This window comes from Polyodon spathula, chromosome 8 (genome assembly GCF_017654505.1).
Source record: "Polyodon spathula isolate WHYD16114869_AA chromosome 8, ASM1765450v1, whole genome shotgun sequence".
In the NCBI taxonomy this organism is placed as follows: domain Eukaryota; kingdom Metazoa; phylum Chordata; class Actinopteri; order Acipenseriformes; family Polyodontidae; genus Polyodon; species Polyodon spathula.
The window spans coordinates 51,008,459-51,027,666 of NC_054541.1; the positions used below are offsets into that span (position 1 = coordinate 51,008,459).

A 19,208-nucleotide genomic window follows, 5' to 3' on the forward strand; every position below is an offset into this window, starting at 1 on the left:
TCTCAGTCACAACACAAAGCCACTCAGCCTGCACTGCAGCTCAGTCACAACGCTGTTTTAAAGTTGGCTGGTTCGACAGTTCTGGCCAGGACACCATTCTTGCCTGCAGCGCAGGGCAATGGCATGATTAGTGCACATGCGCAACAGGGAAGGTACCAGAAGAGTGGTGTTTAAGTGCAGTTAAGAGTCTGTGCTACAGCTCTCACGATGCATGGCGCTGACTTCGCTTTTAAACTGCACTTCACCTAATAACCTTAAAGTTACAGCATGTTGTAAGTAAATAAATAAATAGGCGAATACCACATAACAGGCATTATTTCAGCACTGTTCGAAGCCAATTGTCACAATTGCAAATAGAATCCTTTTCTAAAGCTTTTATTTATTTTTTAAACAAGCCCCTCTGCCACAGACATTGTAGTCCAACAAAATGGCGTATGCAGTAAACATACCACGTTGTCGAGAACCGGAGTGACAGGTTAATCAAATGTCTAAAAGAGTACCTTACTGCAGCGTACCAATCGCCCCCACCCACCGTCCCTCCCCTCAGTAGAAATAGCCTGCAATGCAATCGTATACTTCAGTAGCAAATACTCGAGTCACTGAAATCCGTTGTTTTATAAGAGAAATGCGTTAAAAGCACCGTTAGAAAAGCCATGTCGTTTAGCCTCCTGTCTATTACATCGCCTCGTGGCCGCGCTCGGTGCAGGGAGCGCGCCGGGTCTCGCCCCCGCGCTGCTCGCTCTCGGCGAACCCCACAGGGAGCCTCCGGCGCCATCTTGTACAACAGCCTCTCCGTCTCCGAAACAGCGACTCGAGTACATTCAAGATACGCCATCCCGTTTTGGCGATATAAAAGTACACTAATGGAAAGTTACGTTAAATATATACATTTGTTTCGCTACATTTTCCATATATTTGTATGTAAAAAATAAGAACCCCCGTGCCGCCTCACTCCCATACACTCTTCCATCTAATGGCGCCCGCACCTCCGCTCGCGCCGCTGTCCCCTTGCAGCTCACAGCCCGCCCACATTCTCTACGCCATGATGTCATCGGCAGCCAATTATCTTGCCCTGAAACTGGCATGACGTTTTTCATTGGATAGATTAGTTGTCAATCTTAAAAGCAACAGAGAGAGGGTGTGGACGCAGCGCCATTTCACGAAATACAGAAAGCGTACATTACAGAAAAAGAAACCTCTTTAAAATTCAAGCTTTTAAATACCGACGCGAACTACTGACCTCACAGAACAAAAACAAACGCCAATCTTGCTCTATGTGAACGCATACGTACACACATTTTAAAACATTAAACAAAAACACGTATTACGTATTCACAATGTTTCACCTTATCAAGCCTAAACGAAGAAGATCCAATATTTCGATTGAAGGTGTTTTTTTTTTGTTTGTTTCAGGCGGGCAGTTTCTATTCCAAAGACTGCATCCCCCCCCCTTTTTTTTTCTTCCAAAATGTCTCCTCTGCCTCACTCGACACGGAGCACCGGCCACAGACCGTCTATGTTGTAAAGCGCATGCGCAGCGCAGCCTGCAGTCGGGGCTGGGAAACCCCTGGGCCGTGGGGGAGGGGAGTCCGCAGCGCAGGGTAGAAGATTACGCAATCTACCGACGTTATTCGCATGCCCTGCCAATCAGTCATTTGCCATGTTTTTATACAAGTTTGACTTTATATACCTAACAAAAGTACATCTTTGAATTATCTAAAAAACCTGGCAAGTACTGTACTAACAAACCAGCTGTGTGCAATGACCAACCAATCAGGGCCATCACATCTAAGACTGACAGCACGGCTGCCCAATAGGAGCCACTACACTCATGGGGCAGGTAGATTTGTTGATGCAGAACTGAACTTGAATGAAAACTGAGGTCGTTAGTGCACCCGAGACTGTTAGAGGAACGAGGGAACTCGCGGTTATATTAATGGGAAAGCAGCACGGGGAAGCAGAATGCAATGCTCCTGCTAATCTTTTCCTTGTGTTATGGAGGAAGTGTCACCTAAGAAAGACTATAACCCCTCATAATGGCACCCCCATTGACTGTAAACATGTTTTATTGCTTGTTATGTTGGTTTGTACGTGTGTTACCAACTTACCCCTCACAAATATGGCGTGGTTTTATTTAGCACTGGGGAAAACAGCAGCGTTACCAAACCGCGCGTGTGCTCGCACAGCAACGCGGGGGCGCGCTTGGCGGCTCGCCGCCGGCGCCCCTGCGGTCGTGGGTGTGTGACCCCGCGGGGTGTGGGGGCGGGGCCGTGCAAGGGGGCGGGGCCACGTCAGTGCTGCCTGAGCCGCCATTTTTGCAAAGCGGTAGGAGAGGAGAATCTGTGATAACACGGGGCGAGAGAGCAAACAGAAAGAAAGAGGGAGAAGACGTTTCTCCGCAGAAAATCAACTCGCAGCGGGCTCGGGTTGAAGCGCAGCAGCAGCTGTCCGAGCCGGGGAGGTCTGCGCCGCGGTTTCCCGGTTTCCTCTTTGTTTAGTGAAAGCCGCAGTGGACGGGCTCTTGTGTTTTGCTCTGAGGCTCAGGCGGCGGGTTTTCCCGTCTCCCCTGTTTTGTTGACATTATCTCTTGTGGACATTTAAGGTAAGATATTTACTTGCTGGCATCAGCTTGTATGCCTCTGAAAGACACAGCGGGTTGTGGGTGTCCGCAGCCCCGGGCGTTTCGTTGTAAGCTCGCTGTGATCGCTGGTGTTTCTGTGCGGCGGTGCGCCGCTTCGTACGCGTCCGTGTTTCAAGCCGAGGCGGATCGGGTGCTTTCTGCTGAGGGAGAGGCGCTGCGCCGCTTCGTACGCGTCCGTGTTTCAAGCCGAGGCGGATCGGGTGCTTTCTGCTGAGGGAGAGGCGCTGCGCCGCTTCGTACGCGTCCGTGTTTCAAGCCGAGGCGGATCGGGTGCTTTCTGCTGAGGGAGAGGCGCTGCGCCGCTTCGTACGCGTCCGTGTTTGTTTTCAAGCCGAGGCGGATCGGGTGCTTTCTGCTGAGGGAGAGGCGCTGCGCCGCTTCGTACGCGTCCGTGTTTGTTTTCAAGCCGAGGCGGATCGGGTGCTTTCTGCTGAGGGAGAGGCGCTGCGCCGCTTCGTACGCGTCCGTGTTTCAAGCCGAGGCGGATCGGGTGCTTTCTGCTGAGGGAGAGGCGCTGCGCCGCTTCGTACGCGTCCGTGTTTGTTTTCAAGCCGAGGCGGATCGGGTGCTTTCTGCTGAGGGAGAGGCGCTGCGCCGCTTCGTACGCGTCCGTGTTTCAAGCCGAGGCGGATCGGGTGCTTTCTGCTGAGGGAGAGGCGCTGCGCCGCTTCGTACGCGTCCGTGTTTGTTTTCAAGCCGAGGCGGATCGGGTGCTTTCTGCTGATGACAGGGACTGTGATGCTGTGGTGGATCAATATGGCGAGTTTGTGGCGCTTGGTCTGACTTCATAAAAACATACAGAAACAAATACTTCTAGGCTGCTGGCGTTTTACAGCCCCTGGCAGTGTAAGGTCATGATTGTTTTTAAATATGTCAGAATAAGCTTTTGTTTCACGTAAAGTTTTGAGGAATGAGAATATTTACAATCATAAATTGTGCGTGCAATAAACCATTGTGACAGAAACATGTTGGTGTGTGTGTGTGTGTGTAGATAGATAGATAGATAGATAGACAGATAGACAGATAGATATATTATCAGCCCAAACCGTCAGCTCATGTACAGCACAGTACACCAGACTGTTTCGGAACACTTTCATTTACCAGTTTAACATTGTATTAACGTTGTTTCAGTGCCAACTTTATTTATTTAAGAAAAAACGGGTTCAGCATTATTTTATACGTACTTTATATAATAATAAATGGCAGTATGTTGGACAAAATGGCTGATTCGCTTTTAATTATCTTTATTTACAAAGGCTTTTCTCGGGAGCCCTTCTCGCTAGTACGGAAAACGTATTTGGATAAGCTCTAGTGCTGCAAACGTGGGGGAGGGGAGACAGGCACATTGCACTGAACACTGTGTGTGTGTGTGTGTGTGTGAGTGTGTGTGTGTGTGTGTGTGTGTGTGAGTGTGTCTGTGTGTGTGTGTGTGTGAGTGAGTGAGTGTGTGTGTGTGTGAGTGAGTGTGTGTCTGTGTGAGTGAGTGTGTGTCTGTGTGTGTGTGTGTGTGTCTGTGTGTGTGTGTGTGTGTGTGTGTGTGTGTGTGTGTGTGTGTGTGTGTGTGTGTGTGTGTGTGTGTGTCTGTGTGTGTGTCTGTGTGTCTGTGTGTATATGGAGGCTGTACATACAGCCACATCATTGGGAATTGGTACAACTGGCTTAAAATGGACAGATATCTTTGTATACAAAATGAAACCACCGCCGGATTTTAATAGCAGTTAACTCCTGTTTTCACTCGCCGCAAGAAAGCAGCAGTCGCGGTCCTTGGATTTCATGAATACATGATTACCAGTTTGTGTCGATTGCTAGTTTCTTCTTGCTGTGTTATTGTGAAAAGCAGCTCCGTGATCGTGCTACTGTTTTTACAGTTACACTAGTAGCTTGTTTTTTTTTATCGGTAAGTCGCTTGCGTGTATGTAGTGGCACAGTAAAAGCCCCGTTAGGATTGTTTTAATGCGAGCGATCCCTGATGGTAGTACAATTTTACTTTTGTCCCCAGGAAAGTGCTGTAAAAATGGCGGCCCCGGGGCTGATGTTGTGGTAATTGAATCCGTTTGGGTCTCCACACCCCTGCCTGTGTACGTGGGTCTATCACTGCAGCGTTTCACAAATAATAAATGCTATTGAACACATCAGCACGATATAAACCCGCTGTAGCTGGTTTAACAAGACCCCGTTTTACTAATGTTTTTTTCTCCTTATATCGTCTGGTCTATTTAAAACAGCGGGGTCCCGCCCCCTCAGAGACTGTACGCGTTCACAGCGCTGTGGGTTTGCCTGTGCGTGAGTGGGAGAGACTGCTGCAGAAAACACGAGAGCCAGGATATTGGAGGAACAGCATTCCCGTCCGGAGGAAACGCCTAAGAAAGGGTTAATCGCATCGCTGTCTCCGTATACAAGCTAATGACCTTTGTTTAAAAAAGGATAGTAGCCGAGTTTGCAGGTCATTAGTTGACTTGGTTTAGGTAGAATACATTGCAGGTTTAACACGGGTGGGTCTTTTATTTCTTTCTTTCTTTATTTCATTTACGTATTTTTTTTTTTGGGGTGATGATGCTGTACCAAAACCTACTGGTAAAAATGCAACTTCTTTGAAAAACAACAAAAGGGAATTTATTAACCCTCCAACTAAACAAAAGAAAAAACAAACAAACAAACAACTGCATCCAGCCTTGGGAGACTTCATTGCCAGATTACACAGCTCAGAGGCAGTGCTGTGACAGCTAGAGAGCTGGACTGGGCTGTAGGGGACCCGTTTTCAGATTACACAGCTCAGAGGCAGTGCTGTGACAGCTAGAGAGCTGGACTGGGCTGTAGGGGACCCGTTTTCAGATTACACAGCTCAAAGGGAGTGCCGTGACAGCTAGAGAGCTGGACTGGGCTGTAGGGGTCCCGTTTCCAGATTACACAGCTCAGAGGCAGTGCTGTGACAGCTAGAGAGCTGGACTGGGCTGTAGGGGACCCGTTTTCAGATTACACAGCTCAGAGGCAGTGCTGTGACAGCTAGAGAGCTGGACTGGGCTGTAGGGGACCCGTTTTCAGATTACACAGCTCAAAGGGAGTGCCTTGACAGCTAGAGAGCTGGACTGGGCTGTAGGGGTCCCGTTTTCAGATTACACAGCTCAGAGGCAGTGCCGTGACAGCTAGAGAGCTGGACTGGGCTGTAGGGGACCCGTTTTCAGATTACACAGCTCAGAGGCAGTGGTGTGACAGCTAGAGAGCTGGACTGGGCTGTAAGGGACCCGTTTTCAGATTACACAGCTCAAAGGGAGTGCTGTGACAGCTAGAGAGCTGCACTGGGCTGTAGGGGACCCGTTTTCAGATTACACAGCTCAGAGGCAGTGCTGTGACAGCTAGAGAGCTGGACTGGGCTGTAGGGGTTAGTTACTTACCAGAGATGTCAAATTATTTTGTTGTCCGCACTGGAACGTTCAGCAGAGACACACTTCCACAATTCAGTCGATTAATTTGTTTGTTTCAAACGCCTAAAAGATGAGTGGTCAGTGCTGTCATGAGAGCACAGGTGTCCCTGGCTGTGGTGTTTGGTGTGGGGTCTCATAGTGTAGGCTTTGTTGGTGGCTGCAGCGGTAACCCATTCTCACAGAATAACTAACACAGACCTGTCAGAGGCAGCACACAATATTGTATTTGATGTAATTCATCTCTTTATATCACAAGTCCATGTGTGCATTTTCACAATTAGCGTTTTTTTTATCATTTTATTTAAAAGCACCACTGGGCAGATCGTAATTTCTTTAACAAAATGTTTATTGGATTAAATCTCTATGAAAGTCGACACTTGTTACTGGCTTGGTAGAGTAACAGTGAATTCTTAATTGAATTCAATACAGTTTGTATTTGGTTGTTGCGTTAGGTTTGCTTACGAGACTAACCCCCTCCGGTGACCCTGCACGCCCCCTGCAGACAGTCTCCTGGACATTCCCTGTGTGAAGTGCTCAGTGTTACACCAGCGATGGATGCACTGTGTTCCAACAGCAGCGTCGCTAGCCCCCACCTCACCCCTCTGGATGTCAGTGTGAAGATCACACACCCTCGCCCTCCCAGTCCCACAGCGTCTGTGCAGAAGGAGACACAAGGAGCTCTGTGGACAGCAGCGCTGCTGGTTGATTGCAGCGTTGCAGAGCTGCTGTGATTAGCCGTGATGAAAGCTCCTTTTTAGCTGCTGCTTGTGCTCTCGTGTCGTGCTAGAGAGCGTTTGGGAGAGGGGGGATGCTCTCTGGAGGCACCTGAAGTGTGCAGTCCTGCTCAGGGGCTGGAGGGGATTAATGTAGGTTTTGAAAGCGCTGTGAGAATTGAAATTTGTTGTAAGGGTGCCACATTTAAAACTGCAGTAGATAAATCTGCTATCTGCCCTATAGAACATGTTTATGTATTAGATTTGTAATGCTATAGCTACAAGTGAGACGTCCGAGTGGCTTCATTAAATGGTTCGCAGTGCTGAGTTGAATCACACAGTTGCGGAAATGTAAAGTTTTACTTTCTTTGCTTGATTCCGGCACAAATGTGTAAGCGTGGCTGATGTACTGATTTGTGTAAATCTGATACTCTGAGTCCTGTTGTTGCAGGGTTTTGTTAAGGTTTTTGTAAATGCATGGGAAGCCTGCAATGAGTGTGCCAAGCTGGCTTTCTGTTCTAAAGTCTGTGGCAGCTCTGCTCCTAACAGCGAGACGCGTGCGTGTGTGTGTGTGTGTGAGTGAAGGAGAGAGAAGGCTCTGTCAGTGCCGCTCACTCTGTTTGAAGATTTTTTTTTTTTTATGCAGTACTTTGTTTTCAGTGTTTTGTATCTGTAGTGTAAGGCAGTGAAGTACAAGAGAGTGAATTTTTACATGTTAAAAGAAAGACATTGTTGCGTTTAATCAGATTCTGTGGCAATACACATACTGTTCTGGATTTTAAGCCCTCTGCTGGTTTGGTGTTGGATCCATGTTCTGGAGGTTTTTAACAGGGTATCACATTAAGAAATGTGTTTTACTGTGAAATGATATGCAGATTGCAGACGTGCAGGTAAATAACTGTAGCTGGTAAGCTAGAATAATGCTGCTGGCTACAGACAGAGAAACCAGAGCATCATGGCTGGCAGTGCACTTCATTTTAAACTTGGGGAATGACTGTGGCTTTGTCTTGAAGTCCGAGGCCATCATTGACTCCTGATTCCATTGTAAGATTATAGTAAATAAAAAATAAAAAAAATATAAAGAAATGCTTCTTAGTTTTTAAAAGTTGGAAGAAGCTGATAGAAAAAAATAACTAGCTTTTATGTATTTTTTTTTAAATTTCTCAAACCAATTTGATAATGGATCACTTGCCATGTTAAATAATTTACAGACAGAGTTCGAGCAGTATTTCTGAACTTTGGTTTTAGCAGCAGGTGTGCGCGTATACGCTTGTGTGTGTGTGTGTGCGCGCACCGCTGTGGTGGAAACTGCAGTCCAGCAGAGTAAGATCTATCAGACATAAACAAAGTTCCAAGTGCCTGATAGTGTAGTCATGTTAGCCCATACTGCAGAGAATCCAGCCCCTGTCCCTCCTCCACCAGCACAATCCCACCTCCAGGAAATCAGCCTACACTTCCAGAGACAGCAGTGAGCTCGCACTGTGAGTGCATTCATCAGCCCCAAAATAATTGTTCTAACACGTAGCTGGGTTTCCGGCAGTCTGAGACTAACAATGCAAAACGGCTTTCAATGTTTGAGCAGCGCTGGAAATAGCCAGGTGGCATTGGCAGTTACAAGAACAGAGCAGAGACTCTCCGCTTGGATTGCAGTCGCTAAGTGCCTGCTAGTTTGTGAACTATACATTGCAGACCGCGCTGTACCGGGCAGAGACTGTAATAACCCCATAATGAACTACACATTGCAGACCGCGCTGTACCGGGCAGAGACTGTAATAACCCCATAATGAACTGTACATTGCAGACCGCGCTGTACCGGGCAGAGACTGTAATAACCCCATAATGAACTACACATTGCAGACCGCGCTGTACCGGGCAGAGACTGTAATAACCCCATAATGAACTGTACATTGCAGACCGCGCTGTACCGGGCAGAGACTGTAATAACCCCATAATGAACTGTACATTGCAGACCGCGCTGTACCGGGCAGAGACTGTAATAACCCCATAATGAACTGTACATTGCAGACCGCGCTGTACCGGGCAGAGACTGTAATAACCCCATAATGAACTGTACATTGCAGACCGCGCTGTACCGGGCAGAGACTGTAATAACCCCATAATGAACTATACATTGCAGACCGCGCTGTACCGGGCAGAGACTGTAATAACCCCATAATGAACTGTACATTGCAGACCGCGCTGTACCGGGCAGAGACTGTAATAACCCCATAATGAACTGTACATTGCAGACCGCGCTGTACCGGGCAGAGACTGTAATAACCCCATAATGAACTGTACATTGCAGACCGCGCTGTACCGGGCAGAGACTGTAATAACCCCATAATGAACTACACATTGCAGACCGCGCTGTACCGGGCAGAGACTGTAATAACCCCATAATGAACTGTACATTGCAGACCGCGCTGTACCGGGCAGAGACTGTAATAACCCCATAATGAACTGTACATTGCAGACCGCGCTGTACCGGGCAGAGACTGTAATAACCCCATAATGAACTGTACATTGCAGACCGCGCTGTACCGGGCAGAGACTGTAATAACCCCATAATGAACTGTACATTGCAGACCGCGCTGTACCGGGCAGAGACTGTAATAACCCCATAATGAACTGTACATTGCAGACCGCGCTGTACCGGGCAGAGACTGTAATAACCCCATAATGAACTGTACATTGCAGACCGCGCTGTACCGGGCAGAGACTGTAATAACCCCATAATGAACTGTACATTGCAGACTGTAGTAACCCAGGTGATTAGGTGATTTGTGAGGCCTGTTAACAATAGGGTGAGAATAGCTGGTCTTTGCTCCAAAAGAAAGGGATAGGCAGCGATGACTGACTGAGACAGGTTTTCTGCTGCAACTTAAAAATACTTTGATACTGGAATAAGTTGCTGTGTGGAATTCAGCATGGCGTTAACATTGGAAATCTGATGGAGGTTGGCACTCGATCACCGTGAGCAGCTGCAAGCAGTCTGTGCTGCTCCAGCTCATTGTTTCCACAGCCATGAAAATACCTGTGTGTGTTCAAACCATGTCCACCTACTCCACTGCACTGCACTGCAGCATGATAAAACACAGTGCGTTCAAACCGCAAACAAACTCCCCTCTCCTGCCCCTTTTACTTTTCTATAAGGAGAGGGTGGCAGCTGATCAGAGTGCCTTTATTGCTTGGTTACAAATGAGAGGAGGCTGTGTGCTGCAGGCCATCGGTGCACGTCAGGTTCCAGTACCTGCCTGATCTCAAAACTGCAGGTTCTTAAAAAGATCCCCATGATTCAGCATCAACAACGTGGCTCTGCTTTCGTGGTCATGGAGTCATTGTTCACTTTTTATTTTTTCTCTGTAGCGTGATAGAATTAATAAATATATATGTCCAGTTTCTTTCTCCAGGTGATTGATTGCTTTTCTGCAGGAAAGGGGGTCCAGGGCTTCTCCCATAAACAGAAGGGATACACAAGAAGCTTGTAAGGTCAGACCGCGTTTACATCCCTGCCCTGACAAAAGCCAGCCAGCTAGTTGAGCGAGTTCAGGCTCAAGCCGAGGCGCACAGTGTAATCTGAGTGGGGCTGGTGCAGATGGCAATGAGTTTGGGTCTGCTTTGTTTCTGCATTCTCTTGAAGGGTCCCGTGTTGATAAGCATTAGTAAGAGCCCAGTAACTGGGGGCTACGTTATTTCTGCAGGGTGGGTCTGCTCTTTGCTACCCGAGGTTTCTGCAAACTGACACATGCTGCACCTTTCTCTTGTCAGCAGTACTTGGAGCAAAGCAGCCGGAGGCTGGTGCATATAATTTTTCTTTCTAGGTATGTGATGCCACACCTTTTATTTGGTAAAGAGCAGGCATTGCCACACTGCTCCTGACAGCCTCGGCTAGTAACAGCCTGCCAAAGCTCTTGGTTATTTTTATAAAGGAAAGCACGCTGACGTTATTGAAAATACTTCACAGAATTGCCTGTGTGTTGATCCAGTTGTTGTTTCTGCACTTGAATGTGTTTCTGCAAGGTGCTGCGGCACAGCCTGGTTGAGTGCTGGTCTCTGTGTTTGAGTCGGACTCTTGTGAAGATCAGCCTGATGCAAGAACAGTCATTTTGTGCTTGGTTGTGTTCTGAGCAGAGCTGGTTTACAGAGCCCTTGAATCGCAGTCTTCAGGGTTAACGCTGGCTGTGCGACGGAGCACCCCTGTTATGTTCCAGTGCTTTGAATTACAAGTCTAACTACAGATCCTGTATTCATAACTGTGTGGAGTGGTGCATGTATTCATTTCCCACAAGATGTTTTGAGTGTCCTATATCAAGGCATGCAATACCGTGCTGATAATAATCCTATTGATTGCTGTGTCTCGTCCAGTTCCGGCTCCAAGGCACTGCTGTTGCAGAAGGAAGGGACAGGGGGGGACCTGTTGTAATTCCTGCAGGATTCAGCACAGCTTCCCGGGCGGGGGGGTGGGGTCATGAGAAGATGTGACGGAATGCAGTCTCCTCAGATGGTCTGTTGAGTGAGGGTGCTGGTGCTCTGCTTCACAGTTGTTTTAAGAACAGTGTGAGCATGTAAAGCTGAAGCAATGCCAGTCTGTCTCAGTTCATTATTCATGTAAATGTTTAGCGTGCAGAACTGGATCTTGTTGTGTGAGTTATAGGGTGGAGGCTGGGACAGTGCGTGCGAGTATAATGTGCTTTTACTCAGTAGTGCATTGTAATTGGCTAAATGGCAGCTGGGTTGAGTTCTTAGTTGACGGGTTTTGTTTGCACTTCCTGTTACGCAATAGGAGTGGCCGGCCCTCGGTACAAAGGGCGATTCATTTTGAGAAAGCCCAGGAAATGTTTAGATCTGAGAAGACCACTTCAGTTTTTAAAGTGTGCAGACCGTATCCATGTATTGTGGATTGAAGTGCTGTGTAGAGAGGCTTATTGAAGCAGCAGGGGTGGGTGACCGTCTCTCTCCCTGCTGTATCTCACTAGAGGTCAGTGCTCAGTCTCCACTGCTGCTAAAGGGGACTGAACCCTGCCTACCTTTTTTCTTTACAGTTGAGAGAGCGTCCTACCCCTCCCTCCCCCTTGCTTGGACGCACGGACCTGCGCTAACTTGTGCCAACAGGGGGGGAAAGACAAGGCAGACTCGTCCGTTTAAACTGCAGCGTCCGCGGCTCTCCGTCGGACCCCCTGCTTTCCTCATGGCTGCTCTGCGGCTGGACCTCAACTCCCAGACTAACAGCCTCACTCCCGTCTGACTCAACTACATTTCCCAGCACCCTAGTGGCATGCATGTGCACTGGACATGGACTGATGTGTTTAATGCTTGTTTCTCCAGTAGCTGCCTTGATACCGGAAGCAGGACAATGTGATGCTCTACATGTGATGGGTGTAGAAAGCTTGTTTGTGTGGTGATTGTGTACTTGGGGAGAGGTGGGTTCAGGTGCATGGCAAGGCTGTTCGCAGTGACTGCACCATGTTGTGTAAAATGCTAGTGTGTCAGTATGGAATAAGTAAAATGTAAGGTGATATGGCTGTTTCTGAATAGATGGGAAAGCCTGCCTGTAAAGTCTCTTTGAATGACTTTAAAAGTAAAATGTGAACAATGATCAGTGCATCCTTTTTCATGAGGCTTGGATCACTGCTTGTTTTCTTGGTAAATCCGACACTGCTATACATGTTCTATTGAAATGTATCCCGTGTTGCACTGTACAAGATGCTAATGAACAATAAGTGTATATTTATGTAGAAGTGATTAACCCTTTGTGGTCCATTTATTCAGCGCCTGTGAGGCGCATCGGGTCCAATTTATTTTCACATGCGCTGTTAATTTTACAAGCGCTGATCAAAAGCAATTTTATTCATAGTAAAACATGTTTCAAAGGCTCTGCATATAAACAGGACACTCAGTGCTGCATCTCCAGCCCTGCCCCACTCCTTGTTTGCACATATCTCTTCATAATTGTGCATACTGATAAATCATCTTCTGATCACTTGTTTTATAACCAAACTTCTTAAAGAGATCCAAGTCCTTATTTTATTACTATAGCATCTCAAAAAGCTTGGCAAATGTCTGCGATTTTCTTATGAGCACTGGATGCATAAGCAACAGTCTTGCTTGTTTATGTCTGTGGTGAAGGGACTGTGTGTTGCTCAGATCCGCCTTATTTCTATATTTTTTAGGCTTCTATCAGTCTCACTCGGCCATTGAAAGGTTTTTTTTTTTCTGGGGGGCTTTTCCCGGATAAATGACTGTGCTGTGCAGTGCAGTAGTGGGGTCTGATCCTCACAGTCACCTCTTTGTTTGGTGTTGGTCCTGACTGTGCAGTGCAATAGTGGGGTCTGATCCTCACAGTCACCTCTTTGTTTGGTGTTGGTCCTGACTGTGCTGTGCAGTAGCGGGGTCTGATCCTCACAGTCACCTCTTTGTTTGGTGATGGTCCTGACTGTGCTGTGCAGTAGCGGGGTCTGATCCTCACAGTCACCTCTTTGTTTGGTGATGGTCCTGACTGTGCTGTGCAGTAGCAGGGTCTGATCCTCACAGTCACCTCTTTGTTTGGTGATGGTCCTGACTGTGCTGTGCAGTAGCGGGGTCTGATCCTCACAGTCACCTCTTTGTTTGGTGATGGTCCTGACTGTGCTGTGCAGTAGCGGGGTCTGATCCTCACAGTCACCTCTTTGTTTGGTGATGGTCCTGACTGTGCTGTGCAGTAGCAGGGTCTGATCCTCACAGTCACCTCTTTGTTTGGTGATGGTCCTGACTGTGCTGTGCAGTAGCGGGGTCTGATCCTCACAGTCACCTCTTTGTTTGGTGATGGTCCTGACTGTGCTGTGCAGTAGCGGGGTCTGATCCTCACAGTCACCTCTTTGTTTGGTGATGGTCCTGACTGTGCTGTGCAGTAGCGGGGTCTGATCCTCACAGTCACCTCTTTGTTTGGTGTTGGTCTGAGGATTGCTCTGTGTTCTTCTTGTGCTTTCCGGCTTGCTCTTTCTTTTCTTGCGGTGGGTTCCACGGAGTGTTTCTTTTAGTTGTAAGTATGCAGAGTGCTGCTCTAATTGCAGTGTTTCACACCTTGCGTAACAGTTTGTAGAGGGTGATAAAAGTGGGTGTCCCACTGCTGCACCGAGAGTCTCAAGTATAAATACAGTCTGTGCTGTGAGCTCTGCCGTTGCTAGGAGGAGCGTCCAATTCTGCTTTGAAATTGGTTGGAAACCGGCTACTTCACTAAGTGGTTCAGATTGGTCGTTTTTTTTTTATTTTAAACATTTAAAAAAAAAAAAAAATCTGTTTCTAATGGTGGTGACATTATTTTATCATTCACTTGTATACTGGAGAGTGCAGCAGGACCAATGAAGATGACCCAGGTGACACAGTTATGATTGGGTGATTTATTAGAGTCAGCAAAATAACAAACAAAAACAGAAAAAACTAAATACATTTTTCCCAAAACCACTTCTCCATAGACCTGAAACTACCTAGCCCTCAGAAACAAACAGTACTGTACTGCCTCTGTACATCAGTTCAGGCAGGTCCAGTCCTGTCCAGGTGAATGTGTTTAAGATGTCACTGTGGCAGGTTGCAGCCTCTGTTGAGTAAACCATTCCAACAGTGTGGATAGACATCCACTCTGGAGTTCCTGGGTGTAGAAGAGGAAGCTGGCCGCTCGTGGGATCCGAGGACGTCCACTGAAGGAATTGCTGCGGTGAGGGGGAATAACGATTTCACAGTCTAAACTGGGGCGAGAGTCCGTGGTACAATAATTGGGTGCTCCTAAATTTCAAAAATAAATAAAGGTTTGATGTTTTCTCATTACTGTAAAGAAGACATTCTGAGAAGTGCTTCTACTACTGCAACCTGTGGACCAGCACCATAGTCAGCTACCAACAGCAGGGGAGAAGAAACAAGAGCTGAAATGTTGTGTTAAAATGGATTTTTAATGTGTCGGGCTCAGACTGCAGAGTAAGTGGCCCACACTGGAAACTGATTCTGCGGTGAAGGATGTAATATCTGCTGCTTGTGGGTTTGCTTTTTACTGCTGGCTGTGTGCTCCTCTGCTGCTAGGCCCCTTCAAAGAGACAGTCAGGGTCGGGTTCGGTTCCTGTTTTGAATTCCAATTCCTGTTTAAAATCAATTTCCATTCCCTTTTAATCAATTCCAACACCACTGATCAACATTGCACTTTGCAGTATTTTGTTAAAGGGGTAATACTTTACATGAGAAATGATAAAGGAGTAACCCAGGGAGGCAGTGCTTGTTTGACTGCCTCTAGGGGTAGGATGTGTACAGCCCGAGAGCAGGTGCTTTTCTGTTCCAGGCTGCTGTAGTGCAGCAGCAGCAGAGATGGAGCTCCCACCTCAACACTAGGAGATCATCCTAGCTGGGAATGAGACTGTGGCGTTGTCATGACAGCTGGGGTGTGGGAGCAGCTGGGATGGGGGTTACACTTGTTAATATCTGAATGTAAAGGGGCCTTTGTAGACAATGTCCCATGTCATTACACACACACACACACACTCCACGGTGACCCAGCCCAGCAGCTAGACACAATCTCTTCAGTCTTTTGTATGATACCCTGAGCTCAAGACAACCGCGTTAAATTAAGCCATTTTGTCTCCTTGTTTTTATGATTTTTTTAAAAAAAGATTTTATTATAATAGACCTAATACAAAAGAAAATCAATTGGATTGATAATTCTACTATAAAATTTACAAGTGGCTAGAGAATTTCTTAATTAAAATAATACAATATAGCAATGAAGCAACAAGCATTTAAAAATGAATGCAGCTTAGTGATGGTAGTGGTTGCCCCTTCCTGGTGGGTCTCTGTGAAACTTAAAAGAACCCAGACTATCCAGTGCTCTGTATAGTGGATAAGGGCATCTAAGAAATAAATAATAATATTTGAGTGTGAGTAGATCTGTCTCTGTGACATACTTTTAGCAGCAGCTTTACATATAACAGGGCAGCTGCCACACAGGATGCATCTCTTTGTTTCTCCAGCACCTCCTAGAGGCCTTTTTGGTTTAAGTGCATTAACCTTCTGCCTACACCTCTGGCCAAACCTGGAGTTAGAAATGTGTGGAGGGTAAGAGGGGATAGAGACAAACGCCGGTACAGTAACCCAGCGCAGTGCTGTCAGCTGCTACTGCATTAACCCAGCGCAGTGCTGTCAGCTTCTACTGCATTAACCCAGCGCAGTGCTGTCAGCTGCTACTGCATTAACCCAGCCCAGTGCTGTCAGCTGCTACCGCATTAACCCAGCGCAGTGCTGTCAGCTGCTACCGCATTAACCCAGCGCAGTGCTGTCAGCTGCTACCGCATTAACCCAGCGCAGTGCTGTCAGCTGCTACCGCATTAACCCAGCGCAGTGCTGTCAGCTGCTACCGCATTAACCCAGCGCAGTGCTGTCAGCTGCTACCGCATTAACCCAGCGCAGTGCTGTCAGCTGCTACCGCATTAACCCAGCGCAGTGCTGTCAGCTGCTACCGCATTAACCCAGCGCAGTGCTGTCAGCTGCTACCGCATTAACCCAGCGCAGTGCTGTCAGCTGCTACCGCATTAACCCAGCGCAGTGCTGTCAGCTGCTACCGCATTAACCCAGCGCAGTGCTGTCAGCTGCTACTGCATTAACCCAGCGCAGTGCTGTCAGCTGCTACCGCATTAACCCAGCGCAGTGCTGTCAGCTGCTACCGCATTAACCCAGCGCAGTGCTGTCAGCTGCTACCGCATTAACCCAGCGCAGTGCTGTCAGCTGCTACCGCATTAACCCAGCGCAGTGCTGTCAGCTGCTACCGCATTAACCCAGCGCAGTGCTGTCAGCTGCTACCGCATTAACCCAGCGCAGTGCTGTCAGCTGCTACTGCATTAACCCAGCGCACTGCTGTCAGCTGCTACTGCATTAACCCAGCGCAGTGCTGTCAGCTGCTACTGCATTAACCCAGCGCACTGCTGTCAGCTGCTACTGCATTAACCCAGCGCAGTGCTGTCAGCTGCTACTGCATTAACCCAGCGCAGTGCTGTCAGCTGCTACTGCAGTAACCCAGCGCAGTGCTGTCGGCTGCTACTGCATTAACCCAGCGCACTGCTGTCGGCTGCTACTGCATTAACCCAGCGCAGTGCTGTTGGCTTGCAGTTACAGTGTGAGAAAGAGGAGAGCTGGAAGAAAGTGGGCTGGCTGTGCTCTGACGCTGTCAGTCATTCTGAAGACTTTCCGTTCCTCCACGCCTGACAGTGCAGACAGCACAGCAGGATTAAAATATTTTAACCCTTAGCGGTCCATTTATTCAGCGCTTATCAGGCACGTCAGGTCCAATTTATTTTCATACACGTGGTTTAAAATAGTGTTTTTCAAGGCAAGAAGATATCAGTACTGCATCACCAGCCAAGCCCCACCCCTTGTTGGCTGTATTTTTCGCATACCTCTTTATAGACGTGCGCACTGATAAATCCTCTCCTGATCACTCGTTTTATCACCAAACTCCTCAATAATGCGATCCCAGTCATTATTTTATTACTGTAACATCTCAAAAAGCTCTGCAGATGTCTGATGTTCTTTGAGCGCTGGATACGGAAGCAGCTATCTCCACTGTTTGTGTCCATCATTATCTCTGTGGTGCAGCTGCTAGCTCTATTGCTCAAAGGCCCCCTTTTTTCTGTCTCATTAGGCCACTGAAAGGTTTTCTGTGCTTTTTCCAGAGAAAAAACGACTAGAGAGCTATGCTTTTTTTTTTTTTTTTTTTGTCTTTTTGATGATTTTGGACAGGGTCAGACTGGAAAGGGAAAATCGAAATGTCAGACCTGGTCCGGCACCTAATGTCCACCTCTATAAATAACAGGCTTGTGCTGTTACGCAGCTTGGGAAAGAAATCCAGCCCGGTTTACACCATGGGCATGGCTGTGTCCACACAACTGCATCACTCTGCCTGCCTGCCTACCTCCCCTTCCATTTTCCTGCCATTTACAGGGCATAGAAACATGCATGGAAATTCTCCAGAAATAAATGCATTGATGTAATCATTGTGAATGTCTCGGTTTTGCATTATTATTTTAAATTTCTGTTATCTGTTATTTGGCAGTCATTTTTCTCTGACTCTAGATCCAGTTAGAACTTAGACATTGTGTGGATTATCAAGGCATTGCACTGAAAGTCTCCCCTCCTCTTGTATGGTCTAAATGCTCCACAGCATTTCTAATAACCAGACCAGTCTTCGGTGTGACTTAACTTGAGCGGGACATTGCAGTCCAAATGAGCGATGGGTCACTGATTGTGTGCCACTGTATGTTGTGGTCTTGCAGTAGTGTGTGTACACTGTGTGGACAGCACTGTACTTTGAATTGATCTGTGCTCTTCTTTCCCCTGTAGTGCAGTGCTGTGATGATCTTGTGCTGTGTCACTAACCCCATCTCTCCCCTTTTGTCTCTGCAGGCTTTGTGGATGCACTTAGATGTTTGCAATGAGCACTGTGGCTGGCATGCCTCAGTGTTTTGGATACCAATGCTTAGGACCCCGTAGGAATCGAATTTATCAGACGCGAACGTCATGAGCATAGTGATCCCGATTGGGGTTGACACAACAGGAACCTCATATTTGGAAATGGCTGCAGGTTCAGAGTGAGTACAGTGTCTCTTCATTTGTTTCTGCTGTCCTGCCACCCCTGAATGCATTGCTCCCAGGATAGGGTTTTCCTGAAATTCACCTGTAACTTTACTACTAAATCGCAAGTAAAACCTGTGAGCAGCTTACATCCTTCCACGCTGCTTCATGGAAAGGGCTTGTATTAAGCAGTTTGCGAATAAAGGGGTTTACATAGAAACTGCAGTAATGAATGTACTGCTGGTTATCAAACACATTGTCGCTATAGCAAGAATACTCATTTCTCTCCCCCCCACTCCCCTCCATAAACTAGCTGATGGTTGGATTGAGCTACACAGCAGGTGTCAAAACATGCCCATGCTATGACAATGTAAACCGTGCTCATTGATGGGCTCTCATCACACTGCTAATTTGGCAGCCACATTTGAGGTTGGGTGGCTTTCAAGATCCAAGCTGCCCAGTTAGGACTCTGTGCCAGTTTGCATTCGGCTCAGTCTGTTTAGACGTGGAAGTGACCAAATAGAGACCAATTAAAGGGAAGAGCGAGGCACCCGAGGGGCAGAGTCTTCAGTACTACACACAGGAATGTTGCACACATGTAGACTCACACACAGTAATGCTGTAGTGCATCAAAAACCTAACAACACTAATGGAGGGCTTCTCCTCAGTAGGGCTTTCTTTGAGCAGTTACAGAAATACCCAAACTGGTTTAAGCTGTTTAAAAAGACCCCAACCTCCTAGCTGTGAGCCCTCCCTGTTGTACAGAGTCACAGACCCTCCCGTTAACCAGTCAGGTCTGCAAAGGGAGGCGTCTGTGCTGCCTGGCTGAGAGGCGCGGTCGCTGCGGCTTTC

At 47.5% G+C, this 19,208-nt stretch overlaps 1 protein-coding gene across 1 annotated transcript in view; it reads left to right on the forward strand.

The window, feature by feature from the left end:
- Positions 1-2,308: 2,308 nt before the first annotated feature.
- The window catches only part of LOC121319159 (inactive histone-lysine N-methyltransferase 2E-like), a 70,746-nt gene continuing 53,846 nt past the window's right edge, over positions 2,309-19,208 (forward strand). Inside the window, exons 1-2 of the mRNA XM_041256338.1 lie at positions 2,309-2,602; positions 18,189-18,373. Coding sequence (XP_041112272.1) covers positions 18,303-18,373 — 71 coding nt within the window. The 5' untranslated portion in view covers positions 2,309-2,602; positions 18,189-18,302. The remainder of the gene's footprint in view (positions 2,603-18,188; positions 18,374-19,208) is intronic.